At 38.9% G+C, this 17624-nt stretch overlaps 1 protein-coding gene across 1 annotated transcript in view; it reads right to left on the bottom strand.

Moving 5' to 3' along the window:
* Positions 1-17624, bottom strand: part of BVES (blood vessel epicardial substance) — a 53713-nt gene that overhangs the window by 22547 nt on the left and 13542 nt on the right. The window contains exons 5-6 of the mRNA XM_007940849.1: positions 9729-9896; positions 8632-8758 (exon numbers count right to left, since the gene is read on the bottom strand). Coding sequence (XP_007939040.1) covers positions 8632-8758; positions 9729-9896 — 295 coding nt within the window. The remainder of the gene's footprint in view (positions 1-8631; positions 8759-9728; positions 9897-17624) is intronic.

Genomic DNA, 17624 nt, shown 5'->3' with positions numbered 1-17624 from the left:
AAATCTCTCTAAATATTTTGTAGGATTCTAAAAGATATAATATGAATTATAATTTCTGAAAAAATACGTGGTCTAGACTAACATAATCTTAAAAACATGAGTTCCAACAGACTGTACTACCTATATTGCCTCAAGATTTAAAAAACACCCAAACCATAAAAAAAAAAAAAAAAACCCACAGCTATCGAGTCAATTTTGACTCACAGCGACCCCTCCTTGGGTTTCTGAGGCAGTTATCACTACACAAGTAGATTGCCCAATCTTCCTTCCAAGGAGTGGCTGGTGGGTTTGAACCACCAGCCTTCTGGTTAGCAGTCAAATGCCTTAGGCATTATGCTACCAGAGCTCCTCAAGCCATATTTAACCCCTATTAACTAAAATAAAATCATGTAACTTTCAGGGAAACATAACATGTCCTCCTCTTGCTATGACAATGCCTGCTCTACTGCCAAGCACAATCAAATCAGTCTCTCAGTGTGTCTTACATGTTGTGTGTTGGGAGCTAACCTTCTAAGGATGTCGTCTAAGGAAGAAGACAACAGAATGGCAAGTACCTCACTCAGCACATTGGTCGAGGAGCAGACAAGCTTATATGATGGCATCAATGTTTCTTACAGTTGTCCTCTCCTCTCCTCTTATCTTATGGTCGCATATCTGAACATGAAGTCCAAGTAAATGAAGCAACAAGAAAGAGAAAGAGAGTTAAATTAACTAGATTACGAGCTATTAAATAAACAGATCAGAACCATTTTTCCTCAGGCTATTTTGTTACTTTCTTCCCTTTAAATGACAATGGAAAGTGGAATGCAGGTGTGTGTGCTCAGGAGTAGAGAGCCTGCTCAGGACGCAGCATTATGTGACATCTGCAAAAATAGACCACAGCATAACATGGGAGCAGCAGCAATTCTGTCGAAATGATTCACTTAAGGTTTCTCTTCACCTTTCCCTGAACTTCATTTCTGCTTAACTAAGCTTCAATTCCTGTGGAATTTTATGAAATTTGTTTGTTCCTGGCGAAGAACTCCAGGAATTGACGAAATACTTATTGAGATGTTTCAACAAACAGTTGAAACCCTGGAGGCACGCACTTGTCTGTGCCAGGAAATATGGAAGACAGCGATGCAGCCAATTGACTGGAAAAGATTCATATTTGCACCCATTTCAAAGAGAGGTGATCCCACAGAATATGGAAATTATCAAACAGTATCATTACTATCACATGCAAGTAAAATCTTGCTGATGATAATTCAAAACAGTTGCAGTAGCATATTGACAGAGACCTTCCAGAAATGTAAGCTGGATTCAGAAGAGGAAGTGGAATGAGGAGTATCATTGCTGATGTCAGATGGATCTTAGATGAAAGCAAAGAATACCAGCAAGATGTTTACTTGTGGCTTATTGACTATGCAAAGGCATTCAACTTTGTGGATCATAACAAATTATGGATAACATTAGGAAGCATGGGAATTCCAGAACACTTCATTGCACTCATAAGGAACCAGTGCATAGACCAGGAGGCTATTGTTCAAACAGAGCAAGGGGATACTGCATGGTTTAAAATCAGGGAGTGAGTCAGGGTTGTATCCTTTCACCATACTTATTCAATCTGTATGCTGAGCAAATAATCCGAGATGCTGGACTATATGAAGAAGACTGTGGCGTCAGGGTTGGAGGAAGACTCATTAACAACCTGCAATACACAGACAATACAACTTTGCTGAAAGTAAGGATGATTTGAAGCACTTACTGGTGAAAATTAAAGACTACAGTCTGCAGTATTGATTACATATCAATATAAAGAAAATAAAAATCCTCACAACTGGACCAATAAGCAGCATCACAATAAGTGAAGAAAAGACTAAAGCTGTCAAAGATTTCATATTACTTAGTTCCACAATCAAAACCAATGGAAGCAGCAGTCAAGACATCAGACAACGTATTTCATTGGGCAAATCTGCTGCAAAAGACCTTTTTGAAGTGCTGAAGAGCACTCTCTGAAGATAAGGTGCACCTAACCCAAGCCATGATATTTTCAATTTCCTCATATGCCTGTGAGAGCTGGACAATGAATAAAAAAGACTGAAAAAGAGTTGATGCTTTTGAATTGTGGTGCTGGCAAAGAATATTGAAGGTAACCGTGGACTGTCAAAAGAACTAACAAATCTGTCCTGGAGGAAGTGCAGCCAGAATGCTCCTTGGAAGCACGAATGGCCAGACTTCGTCTCACCTACTTTGGTCATGTTGTCAGAAGGGACTATTTGTCAGAGAAGGATATTGTGCTTGGTAAAGTAAAGGGTCAACGAAAAAGGGGAAGGCCCTCAATAAGATGGATTGACACAGTGACTGCAATGATGGGCTCAGGTATAACAAGGACTATGAGGCTGGCACAGGACCAGGCAGTGTTTTGTTCTGTTGCACACAGGGTTGCTATGAGTTGGAGCCAACTCAATGACATCTAACAACAACAACATTTTTGTCCCGTTACATTGTACACTGTCTGAGATCTTTAAAAGTAGTGCCTTCACTGGAATCTGTACAAGCCTTTAGAGTTAACTACCAAACCAAAAACCAAACTTAACCCACTGTCACAGAGTCGATTCCAACTCATAAAGACCCTACAGGACACAGAACTCCCCAAAGGGTTTCCAAGGCTGTAATCTTTAAGAAAACAAACTGCCACATATTTCTACTGTGGAGCAGCTGGTGGGTTTGAACTACTAACCTTTTGGTTAATAGCCAAATGCTTTAACCACTGCACCACCAGAGCAACTCAGATTTAACTACCAGTAGACTGGAAACCTTTGAAACATGAACATAGTGTACACAGGCCAACATGACATCACTGAACAACAGACAGGAAATTCAAGAAACGCATCAATCAATATTATAAGGATGCAAAATTCCAGAATGCAGAAAAATTTTATAGCCTCACTATTCAAAGTGTAGTTCACAGACCAGTCACATCAGCATCACCTGGGTACCTGTTAGACAAATGGAATCTCAGGCCACCCTAGACCTGCTGAATCATAATCTTCACCTTAGCAAGATCTCTAGGTGATTCATATGTAAGTACATTTAATAATCACAGTTTGACAGGACACATAACCTGTTTTTTTTTTTAAACAAACAAGAAAAAATGCAGAGAGAAAGATGGAGAGCCTATAGATTAAGAGAATTCAGATAGCTATCAACCAAATGCAATGAGTAGATGCTGTTTGAATACTGATTTGAACAAACTTACTGAAAAATAATTGTGAGAAATATTTATATATGCATTTTAATATTTAAATCTACTTGTGTATTTAAATTAATGAATATAAGAAGATATGTAAAAATGGTTAATTAGGAAAATATATAAATTCAATTTTCATAGAGGAGAGCTGCTTGTAAAAGGAGCTTTGGTGGGATGGTCATTAAGGTATTTGGCTTCTAAGCAAAAGGCCAGTGGTTCAAACCCCAAGCTGCTTCATGGGAGAAAGATGAGGCAATCTTCTTTGGTGAAGATGTACAGCCTTGCAAACACAATGGGGGTCGCTATCAGTTGGAATTGGCTCAATGACAGTGGGTTTTTGTTTTGCCTTGTTTTGTTTTTTTTAAGAGCTGCTCATAATTCTGTAAGTACATACTAGGCAAAGTGAAAGCTAATGGACTTTGGAGAGTATCACTGGATAATTTTACATGTTCCTATACAGAATCCCAAAGCTCTAGTGGCACAGTGGTTAAAGCATTCAGCTGCAAGTCAGTAGGATGGCAGTTCAAACCCACCAGCTGCTCAGTGGGAGAAAGATGAGGCAGTCTGCATCTATAGAGATTTACAGTCTTGGAAACTTTATGGGGTAGTCCAACTTCATTTTATGGGATTGCTAAGAGTTGGAATTGACTTGATGGCAGTGGGTTTGGGTTACATAGAATCTCAGCACAAAGAGTAAGGCAAATTTTTTTTCCACTTAAATGGATTACATTAACTGATCTTTGAAAACCTATTTGCAGCACTGTTTGGCCATAATGAAGTAATCAGGTGATGGCAGGTTTCTTCAAGGAAACAGGCTGAAGTGGAACAAAGTGTCATTGGGCTAGTCACTGATTTCTCCCTAAGTGTAAGTTGACTCATCTGCAAAGGATAACAGCTGCTGTGCCTACCTTTCAGGATTGTCAGATTCAAATGTAGGAACGTACGTGAAAATGACTTGTTAATTATAAAGCGCTAATCCCATTGCCAGGAGCTCTGGTAGCACAGTGCCTAAGGCACTTGACTGCTAACCAGAAGGCTGGCGGTTCAAACCCACCAGCCACTCCTCAGAAGGAAGGTCGGACAATCTACTTCCGTAGTGATACTGCCTCAGAAACCCAAGGAGGGGTCGCTATGAGTCGGGGCCAACTTGACGGCACATAACAACAACAACAACAACAAACCCATTGCCAAGGGGCTCTGGTGGTATAGTGGGTAAGGCATTTGGCTACTAACCAGAAGGTTGGTGGTTCAAACCCACCAACTGCTATGCAAGAGGAAGATAAGGCAATCTACTTCCATAAAGATTTACAGCCTTGGAAACCTAATGAGGGTCCCCTATGACTCAGAATCGACTCAATAGCAGTGAGTTTGGTTTTTTGGTGGGAAATCCATTGCTATCTAGTCAATTCCAACTCACAGTGACCTTTTAGGTCAGAGTAGAACCTGTCCCATAGGGTTTCCAAGGCTGTAATCTTTATGGAAGCAGACTGCCCCATCTTTCCTACATGGAGTAGCTGGTGGGTTTGAACCCACCACTTTAACCACTACACCACCATAGCTCCTTTATAAAATACTAGTCAAATACTAAGGAGCTCTAGTGGTGTAGTGGTTAAGGCATTTGTCTGCCAGCCAAAAGTTTGGTGGTTCCAAACTACCAGCAGCTCCATGGAAGAAAGATGGGGCAGTTTGCTTCTGTACAGATTTACAACCTTGGAAATGCAGTGGGGGTCATTATGAGTCAGAATCGACTCAATGGCAGTGAGTTTGGTTTTGGTCTGGAGCCAAATACTATTTGCATTCTTTTCTTTTCTGTTTAAACCACAGAGCCAATATGGTGGAAAAGCAGGGGCTTTGAAACAAGACAGGATACCTAGGTGTGTATGCCAGCACCACCCTCTGTGAAACTGGAACAATAATCATCTCATATTCTCAATGTTCCCATCTGTAAAATGGAAATAATATCCACTGGGGTGGACTGTGTTATTGCTTCTCCTTCCTGTGGCAGCCCTTGCAGGAAGATTAATAGATTCACCCTGCTGATGTCAAGCCTGGCCAAGCGACATTTTGGCCCAGGGAAAGTGAGTGGAAGTGGCACGTACCACTCCTCAGTGGAATCTTTAAAAGCCAGTGATGGTGTCACGCTGTCTTTCTGCCACAAGGATGGCAATGATTCAGATGGCAGATGCTGGAGAGGATGTGGTATAGGGCAGCACCCAACTTACGGATGAGAGAGAAAGAAGCCTCTCTTTTACAGTATAACCAAAACCAAAACCAAACTCACTGCTGTCGAGTCGGATCTGACTCATAGCGATCCCTCCTTGGGTTTCTGAGGTGGTATCACTACTGAAGTAGATCACCCCACTCAGCAATCTCACATGTCACAGGAGAACTGGGCTCTAAAGGGCCTTCAGTGGCTGATGTTTTGGAAGTATGTCACCAGTCCTTTCTTCTGGTTAGCAGCCAAGGGTGCTGACTATTTCTACCACCTAGTGACTCCCTCTTTGTTATAACTTCTGAGGTTTGGGGGCCTGTTAGTGCTATATTATCTAGAAAAGCTGCCTAATATACATCTCCATTAAGGATTACAGTAAAGATTAAATGGGATGAGGTAATCAGAGTGCCTAAAAAACAACAGATGTTATTGCCAATAAATGTTTGTTCCCTTCTCCCTGCTAACATTAATGAAGCTGGTATTATTGGTGGGAGCAGGTGACCACTGATGCCCCTATTTGCACATCGGAAGCCTGAATGACCAAGAGTTTCCCTCACTTATCTCAGGGATCTAACACTTACTTAGAACCTACTACATGTTCACAATGTAATACATTTTGTTATCTCACTCTAACGGTTCTGAGGGATTGGTCTTATATTCTTTGCTTTCCAAGGAAAAATATTTATAATATGGGAAGGTTGATGGCATTTCTGCAAACAGAAAAACAAAAACAGCCTGCAGTAATTTGAGCTAAAACCTAAGTAAGAGAGACAAGAATGAACCAGTTTTTAATCAATTATGTGCTCAAATGAATTAAATAATTCGTAGCTCAGGTAGTGTAGTGCCTAAGGCCCTTGACTGCTAACCAGAAGGCTGGCAGTTCAAACCCACCAGCCACTCCTCGGAAGGAAGATGGGGCAATCTACTTCCGTAGTGATACTGCCTCGGAAACCCAAAGAGGGGTCGCTATGAGTCAGGTCTGACTCCACATAACAAAAACAACAACAACAAGTTATTATTAGTGCTGTGCTCAAGTACTAACTTCTTTCATTTAACTAGGAGTAGGGACAGGAAATTAAGAATGAGAACTGGTCAAGGGATGGATGTGGACTTGTATGATTCACACATACACACACACAAATATGCAAACATATGTAGCTATATATATTTGTATAAATTAGTAAGATTTTCCATAAGAAACCTGAAACTAAAAAATTAAATAAACAACCCAAGCAGGTTGAACGTATTTTAGGTATAGCAATGAACAAGCAGGCAAGGGGGAGCTGAGAAGAAAAAATACAACTTTGTACGCAAGGGCAACATGCTTCTTTACAAAACTTAAGTTTCAATGTTCCAACAGGAAGTGGCTGTTTGGACTCATCTCAAGATAGAAGGGGTCAGGAGGAGTTCCAGAAAGATGGCAGAATAGGCAGACAGACCCTCTTCAACAAAGAAAATAGGAACCAATTAACACAGATACAGAAGATAACCCTGGGGCCCTGAGCCTTGAAAGAAAGGAGACAGAAGTGGACTAAATTCCAACTAGTAGAAGAACCTGCATGAAAACACTGTAAAAGGAAACATACGGAGCTGCGGTCTGTCAGCGATCCTGATGGCACGGACAGTTTGGATATTGCCAAGAATTAACCTAAAAATTGGTCCTGCTAGCCAGGGGCTGCATGGAGGATGGCACTGGTGGCTGTTGAATAAAAGGGGATGCAGCGAAGAGGGAGATGGGCTGAGCTGCAGGCTTCTGTCACTTCCCTTCACCCAAATCTGTTCTTATCTCTATCTATGTAACAGTGTTCCCTCCCCTCCCTTCCCACCCCTGGTAACCAACAAAGAAAATTTCCTTCCATATATAAACCTTTCCTTGACATTTTACAATAATGGACTAATACAATATTTGTCCTTCTGTGATTGATTTGGGAGCTCTGGTGGCGTAGTGCCTAAGGCATTTGACTGCTAACCAGAAGGCTGGCGGTTCAAACCCACCAGCCATTCCTCAGAAGGAAGGTTGGGCAATCTACTTCCATAGTGATACCACCTCGGAAACCCAAGGAGGGGTCACTATGAGTCAGAATCGACTTTTCTAATATCTCATTTGTGCTGTTCCTAAGGCACCTGCTTTAGATCTACAACACACTCTTTTGTCTAGACTTCTCTGTTTTTCCTTTTTATTGTGATTTCGGTGTAAATTTACAAAGCAGTTTCATTTTACACTCAACAGCTCATACACATTTTGTTTCCCCCTAGACTTCTCTTTGAAAAGTTACTGCAATAATGAGATCTTGTAAATTCCAGTCTCTCTTGACTATGAAATCCAAGAAAATCCTCAATCCATTTTATGCAAAGTTTCCAAAAGAAACCAGATCAGCTACATAAACATCTAGGATTGTTGAATGTGTTTATGTATTTTTTAAAGTTACCATAGTTTAATATACAATTGGGAATCTAAAAAGTTCTTAAAATAAACAGTACAAGAACTTGTCTGCCTTTGTGTTATTTCACAAAAGTTTGTTCAAAGTTCTTACAGCATCATTCTTAGAATAATTCTTAAAATAATTCACTTCTCTCATCTTACTTAGTAATTCTAAGTAAGTAAACATCTCTGTTGTCAGTGTTACTGAAAATGTTTTTCAACAATCTCAACTATAGAAGAGTTTTCCTCGGAAAACTTGCATCTTGGTGAGTATGTGAATGAGGTAAGTCACAGGAATGTTGTGTAGCGTCCATCATCTCCAGAAACATTCCATTTCTGCATCATCTTGGTGCTCACACTGTTGGACAACCATTCAGCTGTAAAGCACCCATCACCTGTTTCCCTGTCATATTTAACATATTGCTTGCTGGGTCTAGGTTTTCACACTAATAAAAATCACAAAAAACAACTAAGCCAAATACCTACCAAACCATGTGAGCTCTTTTACACTATTCCAGTGAAAAGTATTTAAGTAAAGCCAATGGCAAAGTAAGTGAACAGTTTCTATAACAGAAATAAGAGCTCTAGAATTGGATTTAAACTGATGTGCAATATGAAAAAAGAAAATCTAGACAAAATTTAACTTTAGGTTGCCAGTTAGTTACCTGCAAAGTTATTTTTCTGATAAAAGTTCTAATTTGTCTATTATTAATTGTCTATTATCAGAACCCTGCAGCAAGCACGATCGGTTCTTGGATAACTTACGAAGAGAGGAGACACTGGAGGACCCTCGCAGAAACTGGTGTAAACCATCATCACTGTCACTGGAACTGGCTATGCTGTTCCTCATCTCCAGCATGGAGATCTGCGTGCAAAGGCTCAGCTTGGTCTTCTAGGAAGCAACATGTTAAGTGTTAAGGTGTCTGAGCCTCATGGTACATAAATCACGTATTAAGCAGTATTTACTGTTCCTTCAAATAAGTTGGCTCATATAAAAGACTACCTGTTACAGAGTAAGTTTTCAATAAATACTACTTTTTTTTTTTATTATTAGCTATTACATTAACTGTATTATAGGAAATCAATATTGATTTATAATAAGTAAATTTATAGTCTCTTTATTATTCTGAAAAAGAATAAGCACCAACTTAATTTGAGAAACCTACGCAAAATGACTTTAAGAGGGCACTCATTGTTCCTAGAGATCCGTAATAAGCAAAGAGTACTTATCACAGGAACAATGTTTTGCAACTTATCTTCTGTAATCATTTTAGTTTCTTTCTAAGCAAATGTAGAGAAATTAAGATCAAACTGTAAAATTTCCAAAACCTACACAGCTCTCAAATCTCTAGGTGAATAGCCGCAGTCTTCCACTCCACACCTCGTGGGTCACCTATGGGCTTCCTGGGATAGGCTTTATCTGGAAGATGTGTAAGACTGGAAGGCTTCAGGGTGAAAATTTCAACTTCCTGCTCACTGGAGTTGCTCAGAGTTTCTCTGTCTGCAATCTCCCGACTGCCCTGTCTTCCCTGACAGCACCCCCCCCCCACCTCTTCCCACCCACTTACCAGCTCTATTAGATTGCTTAAGAGATTCTTCGTGAAGAGGACAGCACATCCTGACCACAAATGGAGATCCCAACATTTACAGACTCCTTACTAAGTAATGACAAATGTAATAATTACAAAATACTTATTTACTTTCCAGAAGTGATTTCCTGAAGGATTTCTAAATTACAAGCACCCTACTACACTTAAAATATAACTGACTGATGAAGATTCAGGAAAATAAGCATTGCATAAAATGAGGCATACTTCACTATACATATTTATTTAACAAAACAAACTCAGAAAAACACTTACTTTATCATTTAATGTAGGATCATTCAATGAGTAGAGCTTGTTTGTAATGTCTTTTCCTATAAGATATCTAAATATTTCATATAGGAAAGGTTCTGATTCCAGAAAGTAAGTTAATCTTTCTCTCGACCAGCATAAAAACCTGCAGTTATCATCGGCAGTAATGGTGACCTGCCAAAGAAATAAACATGCAAAGAGAAAATTTTATCTATGTATTTGTGTTTATTATGACTATAGTAATTTTAGGGAAGAGAAGAGTAGAAAACTTTAGTGGATATTATCATAGCAATTATTTGTCAAATTAATTAAATTAAAATTAGGAAAATAAACACAAGCTTCTACAACTACATATAAAATTATGTTTAAAAACAAGCAATCCATAGACCAAGTAATAACCAGTCTCAGAGTTCTGTTGCCTCATTTGGTGAGGTCCTGTAATGGAAGGATGCACTGTAAATGCTGCCGCTGCTGCTGTAGAGTGTGCTATGTTGATGCTTCAGCTGGAGGTATGATACACAGCTAGATATTTCTTTATACCTGATGACTACTGTAAAGGTTTGTGAATACAGCTTTAAGCAACAAACTGAGGTAAGATTCCCGAGGCAAGCCGTAGGTGAAAAACCTTCTGGCTAGCTAACTCTGAAAACTCACACTACCCCAAGTTGCTGTCATACTGATTCTGACGGTGGAGACCCCATGTGTGTAAGAGTAGAATTGTGCTCCATAGGGTTTTCAATGACTGATTTTTCAGAATAGATTTTCAGGTCTTTCTTCTGAAGCACTTCTAGGTAAACTCAAACCTCTACCCTCTTGGTTAGCAGCCAAGTGCGCTAACCATTTACACCACTCAAGCACTCCATAAAACACTACATGTCATTCATTCTTGAAATATACATTATTAGGCACATAGGAGCTCTGGTGGCGTAGTGCCTACGGCATCTGACTGCTAATCAGAAGCTGGTGGTTCAAACATACCAGCCACTCCTAAAAGGAAGACTGGGCAATCTACTTCCATAGAGATACCACCTTGGAAACCGAAGGAAGGGTCACTATGAATCAGATTTGACTCGACAGCAGTGAGTTTTTTTTTTTTTTTTTAAGTTTAGGCACATATTTTATGCCAGACATTGTTTAACATGCTAAAACTACATTGGTGAACAAAAAGGACAAGGTCCACGTCCCGTGAAGTGTGTATGGAACTAGTGGAGGAAGCTGATAAGAGAAAAAAGAAACATGATCATCCTTGGTTGTGATAAGTCTTTTGATAAATACAGAACAAGGGAGGTAGCAGTAAAGAATGATTGGGGTGACAGACATTCAGACATAATGCCGCTCATCTTATATATGTAATGTACTTTTAAACACTGAAGGTTTTTTTTTTTTAATCTATTTTATAAGTGGATCCTCAAAACTGCCTTGAAGCTAAGACAGGTATTATTGTTCTACATTTTTTCGGACAGCAAATGAAAGGTATAAAAAATCTCACAAAAACATGCTAATCAGTGGAAGAATGAACGCTTCTGACTTCTGTCTCAAAAATACTGTTCCACCAAGCCAACCTGTATCCAGATGTGCTATACTCATCAAGACAAACATATAAAAAAGAATTTTGTCAAGAGACCCCAAGGTTGGCTGCACAGTCCACTGAGAGCCCCTAAACAGAGAACCCCTGAACACAAAGGCAGGAAGCTTACATTCTAGTGGAGGAAGTTGATAATAAATAAGGAAATATGACAAAAATTGGAAAGATTTATAGGGAAATAAATATAAGGTCAAGCCAGCCCTAAGAAATGCCTAGCAACAGTAGAAGACAGGCAAGTAAACTCATGGCAACTGAATATAATATTCTACAGGACTAATCAGAGCAAGGTGAACACTGGACCCTCAGAGGAGCCCAGCCATGCATCTAAGCACTGATGAGGGAGTTAGGAAAATCGAGGTCCTTTAATGTTGCAAAGATGTCCTCTATGACTTTGGAAAGTATAATTCATGTACAGTGGGGACAGAGTTTTAAAAGGAGTTAGAAACCATCTAGAAAAAGAAAAAGAAATTGCACTTGGGTATAAGGCATTTAACTTCTCAACCATTTTAACTACCTCAAGTTTTTACTGAGGTAATGGTACTTTTAATATGACACTATATATGCTTAGCAATTTCAGGTCATTATGCAAAATAGTTGTTATGTGAAAATGGAGGATGACCACATCAGATCACAAAGTGGAAGGTGACTACATCATTACACACTACCAAATTATATCACTGCATAACTGCCATACCACTAAGAATCATGGCCACACCAAGTTGACACATACTCTTAACCATCACAGGCAGTATTACTCTTGCCTCACACTTCAGTGTTCTCTACTGCCAGATGTACACTGTTAATGGGCAACAAAGTCAGATAGTAGATTTTTCACTATTGTAAATGTAAAATGTTGAATAATGAGATAGTTGATAAGTGATTCCAACTCATAGCAACCCTACAGAACAAAGTCGAACTGCCCCATAGGGTTTCTGAGGCTGTAAATCTTTATGGAAGCAGACTGGCTCATCTTTCTTCCATGGAGTGGCTGGTGGTTTGAACCGCTGACCTTTTGGTTAACAGACAAATGTTTTAATCACTATGCCGCCAGAGCTCCTTACATACACCAAAAGGACTTGTAAACACTTAGTGGAGAATGAAAACTTACTTCAGAATCCTTTTTATCAGCTGTTTTTCTCTATGCCTTCTATCACTATAATTACTAAACATTTACCTGAACCACGATCACTGTGTAATCTCAAGACACAGTCATTGAGTCAGACTGCCTTTTCTTTCCCCTTTATCACCCTATTGGATAATTCATTAGCATTCTTACCAAAGAATGAAGATAAAGACATAACAATTCAAAGGAAGTAGCTCCTTGTCAGAACACGTATAAACTGTTCAAGTTGGAGAAAAATGAGATTAGTAGGTAGAAAGTACATGGGTGGAGAAGAGCAACCATTGAGGACTTCAGATATCTTCTCTTAAGGCACAGGTTAAGTAGAACCTGGGAGCATGTAACATTTTTCATTTAGGAACTTGCAATATACTCCTACACAGATGTGCAACTACTATTTTTACTCTTAAGCATTTGCCAAGAGGAACATTTTATAAACAATCAAGACACAGTCTCTCCCCAGGGTTTACTTTGATGGCGTTTGTTCCAATTGTACAGGATGCAGATTTGACATCAAGAGAGTCATTTTTAACCATCGACCAATCAGGAAATGCCACCCCAGACTTTATTCAGAGAAAAGCTGACTGGTCTCTGGGAAGGCTGAATAAATGTCATTCACTCAGTTATGAATCTTGATTTTTCATGTGTTTGCAATCTTTGCTGCACTTATCAGGACCCTTCTTAACTACCAAATCTCAATCCCTAGTGCCCAAGGAAAAATAACTGAAGCTAGTGGCAGGAATTCCTTTTTTTGTTAATGTAACTGTGAAAATATAAATTGAATCCAGTAGAAAATATAGTGTGTGCTAGTATTTATGATCCCTCAGGGACCACTTACTTCTGGAAACAAAGGAGATTTAGTTCCCACTTCCTCCCCAATCTCAGTCTCTTCAGGATTATGTGAGACTGGAGGTCTATAAAATCACCTGCTACTGTACACAAGAGAAATGGATACAATAGATAAATGTTGGCTTTGGAGAAAGAAATCGTGGGGAGGTCAGAGGAAAGAAGGTGAGAGAAAAGAAGTGGCCCTGTACCAGTTTGTAGATGGTAGTGACTGAAGATATAGTAAGAGCATAAACCTCAGGGCACAGCTGAACCCATAATACACAAAGTGAGAAAGCAAATTAGAGGAGAGAGCTTTCCATTTCTGTATCGTAAGCCTACTCAGCTTGGGAACAGCACTGTGCCAGTCAGTGCATTTCTATGGGATGAAACTTTAACAAGTGGTGCAGTTACTCACACATTACTCAGGCAGGCTGAAACCATTATAAATGAAGTAAACTAAACTGTATTTCTGTGAATTTTCCCTTTTATCTCCACTTTTTTGGCATCCCAAAAATGGCTCTAAAATAAGAATTTGCCAAGAAGAAATACTGGCCTTTTCCTCTCTCCAGGGGTAATAACCCCTTCCATTCCATTTCCTACCTAACTAGATTTATTCCCTTGCTCATAAGCAACCCTTGCTCAGGATATGTCCTTACTGCTGTTTATCCAGAGTGTGAGCCTGAAAGAAACTCACCCATATTCTTGGCCACTTTCTTACCAATAATGGAGTAAAGTAGGAGGGCTAAGCCCTTAGGGAAAGAACTGGAACAAAGTGCCAAGTAATGGAGCAATTTTATTCTAAGATACATAAAGAGCATGCTGAGTATTTCACGGTCAAACTCCATTTTTTGCCCACAAAAATATCCATTAAATATAAAAGAGTAAAAGGATTAGCTTTTTAAATAAAGATTAACAAAATAATTTTCCTAGGGCAAAGCCAGTTTCCTGGTTTCACTCAATGAAAGTACTCAATGTTAGTGTCTTACGAACACTGATTACTTATAACTGATATAGTCCCTTTTACTAATCAAAAAAGTACTGTTTTTTTAATGGGAAATTTAGAAAAATTCAAATAAGCAAAAAAGCAAGAAATTAAAAAGCAATCAAATTTACAACCTAGAAATTACAGTGTTAATGTTGTGTTGTTGTTAGGTGCTGTTGAATTGGCTCCAACTCATAGCGACTCTGTGTACAACAGAACAAAATACTGCCCAGCTCTCCACCAGCCTCACAATCCTTTCTATACTTCAACTCATTGGTACAGCCACTGTGCCAATCTATCTTGTTGAAGGTATCTCCTTTTTCTCTGACCCTCTACTTTACTAAGCATGATACTCTTCTCCAGGGAACAGTCCCTTCTGACAACATGACCAAAGTAAGTGAGATAAAGTCAGGCCACTCTCGCTTCTAAGGAGCATTCCACCTGCACTTCTTCCAGGACAGATCTCTTTGTTCTTTGTTCGTGGTATTTTCAGTATTATTTACCAACACCACAATTCCAAGGCATCAATTCTTCTTCAGTTTTACTTACTCATTGCCTAGCTTTCACATTCATATGTTGTTGTTGTTGTTGTTATATGCCGTTGAGTCGGCCCCGACTCATGACTCATAGCGACCCTTCCTTGGGTTTCCAAGGTAGTATCACTACGGAAGTAGGATTGCCCAACCTTCCTTCCGAGGAATGGCTGGTGGGTTTGAACCACCAGCCTTCTGGTTAGCAGTCAAGTGCTTTAGCCACTATGCTACCAGAACTCCCTCACATTCATATGAGGCAACTAAAAATACCATGGATTGGGTTAGGTATATCTTACTTAGTCTTTAAAGTGACATCTTTGCAGTAGATTTGCCCAAAGCAATACAGCATCTGATTTCTTGACTGCTGTTTCCACGAGTGTTGATTGTGGATCCAAGTAAAATGAAATCATTGACACCTTCAATCTTTTCTCCATTTATTGTAATGTTGCTTATTAGTCCAGTTGTGAGGATTTTTTTTTTTTTTTTTAATGTTGAGGTGTAATCCATACTGAAGTCTGTAAGGTCTGATCTTCATCAGTAAGTGCTTCAAGTCATCTTTACTCTCCACAAGCAAGGTTGTGTTATCGGCATATTTCAGGTTGTTAATGAGTATTCTTCCACTCCTGATGTTGTGTTCTTCTTCATAGACTTCAGCTTCTCAGATTATTTGTTCAGCATACAGATTGAATAAATATGGTGAAAGGATACAACCCTGACACACAACTTTACTGATTTTAAACCATTCAGTTTCCCTTTGTTCTGTGTGAACAGTGCCTCTTAGTCTATGTACAGGTTCTTCATGAGCACAATTAAGTGTTCTGGAATTCCCATTCTTTGCAATGTTAATCATAATTTGTTATGACCCTCATAGTCGAATATCTTTGCATAGTCAATAAAACACAGATGAACATCATTCTGATATTCTTTGCTTTCAGCCAAAATCCATCTGACATTAGTAATGATATCCCTCATTCCACATCCTCTTCTGAATCTAGGCTGAATTTCTAGATGATCTCTGTCAATGTACTGCTGCAACCGATTTTGAATTATCTTCAGAAAATTTTACTTGTGTGTGATATTAATGATATTGTACAATAATTTCTACATTCTGTTAGATCATCTTTCTTTGGAACAGGCACACATATCAATCTCTTCCAATCAGCTGTCTTCCAAATTTCTTGTTGTAAACGAGTAAGCACCTCCAGCACTGCATTCGTTTGCTGAAACATCTCAGTGGGTATTCTGTCAATTCCTTGAGCCTTTTTTTTTTTTTTTTTTCCCAATTCCTTCAGTGCAGTTTGGACTTCTTCCTGTAATACCACTGGTCCTTGATCATATGCTACTTCCTGATATAGGTGAACATCGACCAATTATTTTGAGTACAGTGACTCTGTGTATTCCTTCCATCTTCTTTTAATGCTTCCTGCATCATTCAATATTTTGCCCATAGAATCCTTCAATATTGCAACTCAAAGCTTGAATTTTTTCTCAGTTCTTTCAGCTTGAGAAATGCCAAGCATGTTTTTCCCTTTTGGTTTTCTAACTCCAGGTCTTTGCACATTTCATTATAATACTTTACTTTGTCTTCTTAAACTGCCCTTTGAAATGTTCTGTTCAATTCTTTTATCTTGTCATTTCTTCCATTTGCTTTAGCTACTCTCTGTTCAAGAGCAAATTTCAGAGTCTTCTGTCATCCATTTTGTTCTTTTCTTCCTTTCCTGTTTTTTTAATAACCATTTGCTTTCTTCATGTATGATGTTCTTGATGTCATCCCACAACTCGGCAGGTTTTTTTGGTCATTGGTGTTCAATGTGTCAAATCTATTCTTCAGATGGTCTCTAAATTCAGGTGGGATATAATCAATGTCATATGTTGGCTCTCATAGACTTATTTTAATTTTAATTTACTTCAGCTTCAATCTGAACTTTCACATGAGCAATTGATGATCTGTTCCACAATCATCTTCTGGCTTTGTTTTGACTGAAGATACTGAGCTTCTCCATCACCTCTTTCCACAGATACAGATGTAGTTGATCTGATTTCTGTGTACTCCACCTGGCAAGGTCCAGGTGTATAGCTGCCCTTTATATTATTAAAAAAAGATATTGGCAATAAATAAATTATTGGTCTTGCAAAATTCTATCATGCAATCTCCAGCACCATTTCTACCACCAAGGCTATTATTTTCCAGCTACCGATGATTCTTTGTTGCTGACTTTCATGTTCTAATCACCCACAATAATCAATACATCTTGATTGCATGTTTGGTCAATTTCAGACTGCAGAAGTTGGTAAAAATCTTCAATTTCCTCATCTTTGGTTTTAGTGGTTGGTGCATATATTTGAATAATAGTCATACTAACTGATCTTCCTTGTAGGCATATAGATATTATCCCATCAGGGACAGGACTGTACTTCAAGACAAATCTTGAAACATTTGTGATGATGAATGCCATGCCATCCCTCTTCAATTTGCTATTCCCAGCTTAGTAGACCATATATAACTGTCTGATTCAAAATGGCCAATATCTGTCCATTTCAGCTCACTAATGCCTAGGATATTGATCTTTATGTATTCCATTTCATTTTTGATAACTTCTAATTTTCCTAGATTCACATTTTCTAATTCCAAGTTCTGATTATTAATGGATGTTTGCAGCTGTTTCTTCCCATTTTGAGTCATGCCCCATCAGCAAATGAAGGTCCCAAAAGCTTTACTACACCCAGATCATTAATGTTTACTCTACTTTGAGGAGGCAGGTCTTCCCCAGTTGTAGTTTGAGAGCCTTCCAACTCAGAGGGGCTCATCTTCTGGAACTATATCAGATAATGTTTCAGGGCTATTCATAAAGTT

The sequence above is a fragment of the Orycteropus afer genome, unplaced genomic scaffold (genome assembly GCF_000298275.1).
Source record: "Orycteropus afer afer isolate SDZICR_OR568_19922 unplaced genomic scaffold, OryAfe1.0 scaffold00072, whole genome shotgun sequence".
NCBI lineage: Eukaryota > Metazoa > Chordata > Mammalia > Tubulidentata > Orycteropodidae > Orycteropus > Orycteropus afer.
This window is presented reverse-complemented; position numbering and strand designations above follow the sequence as displayed.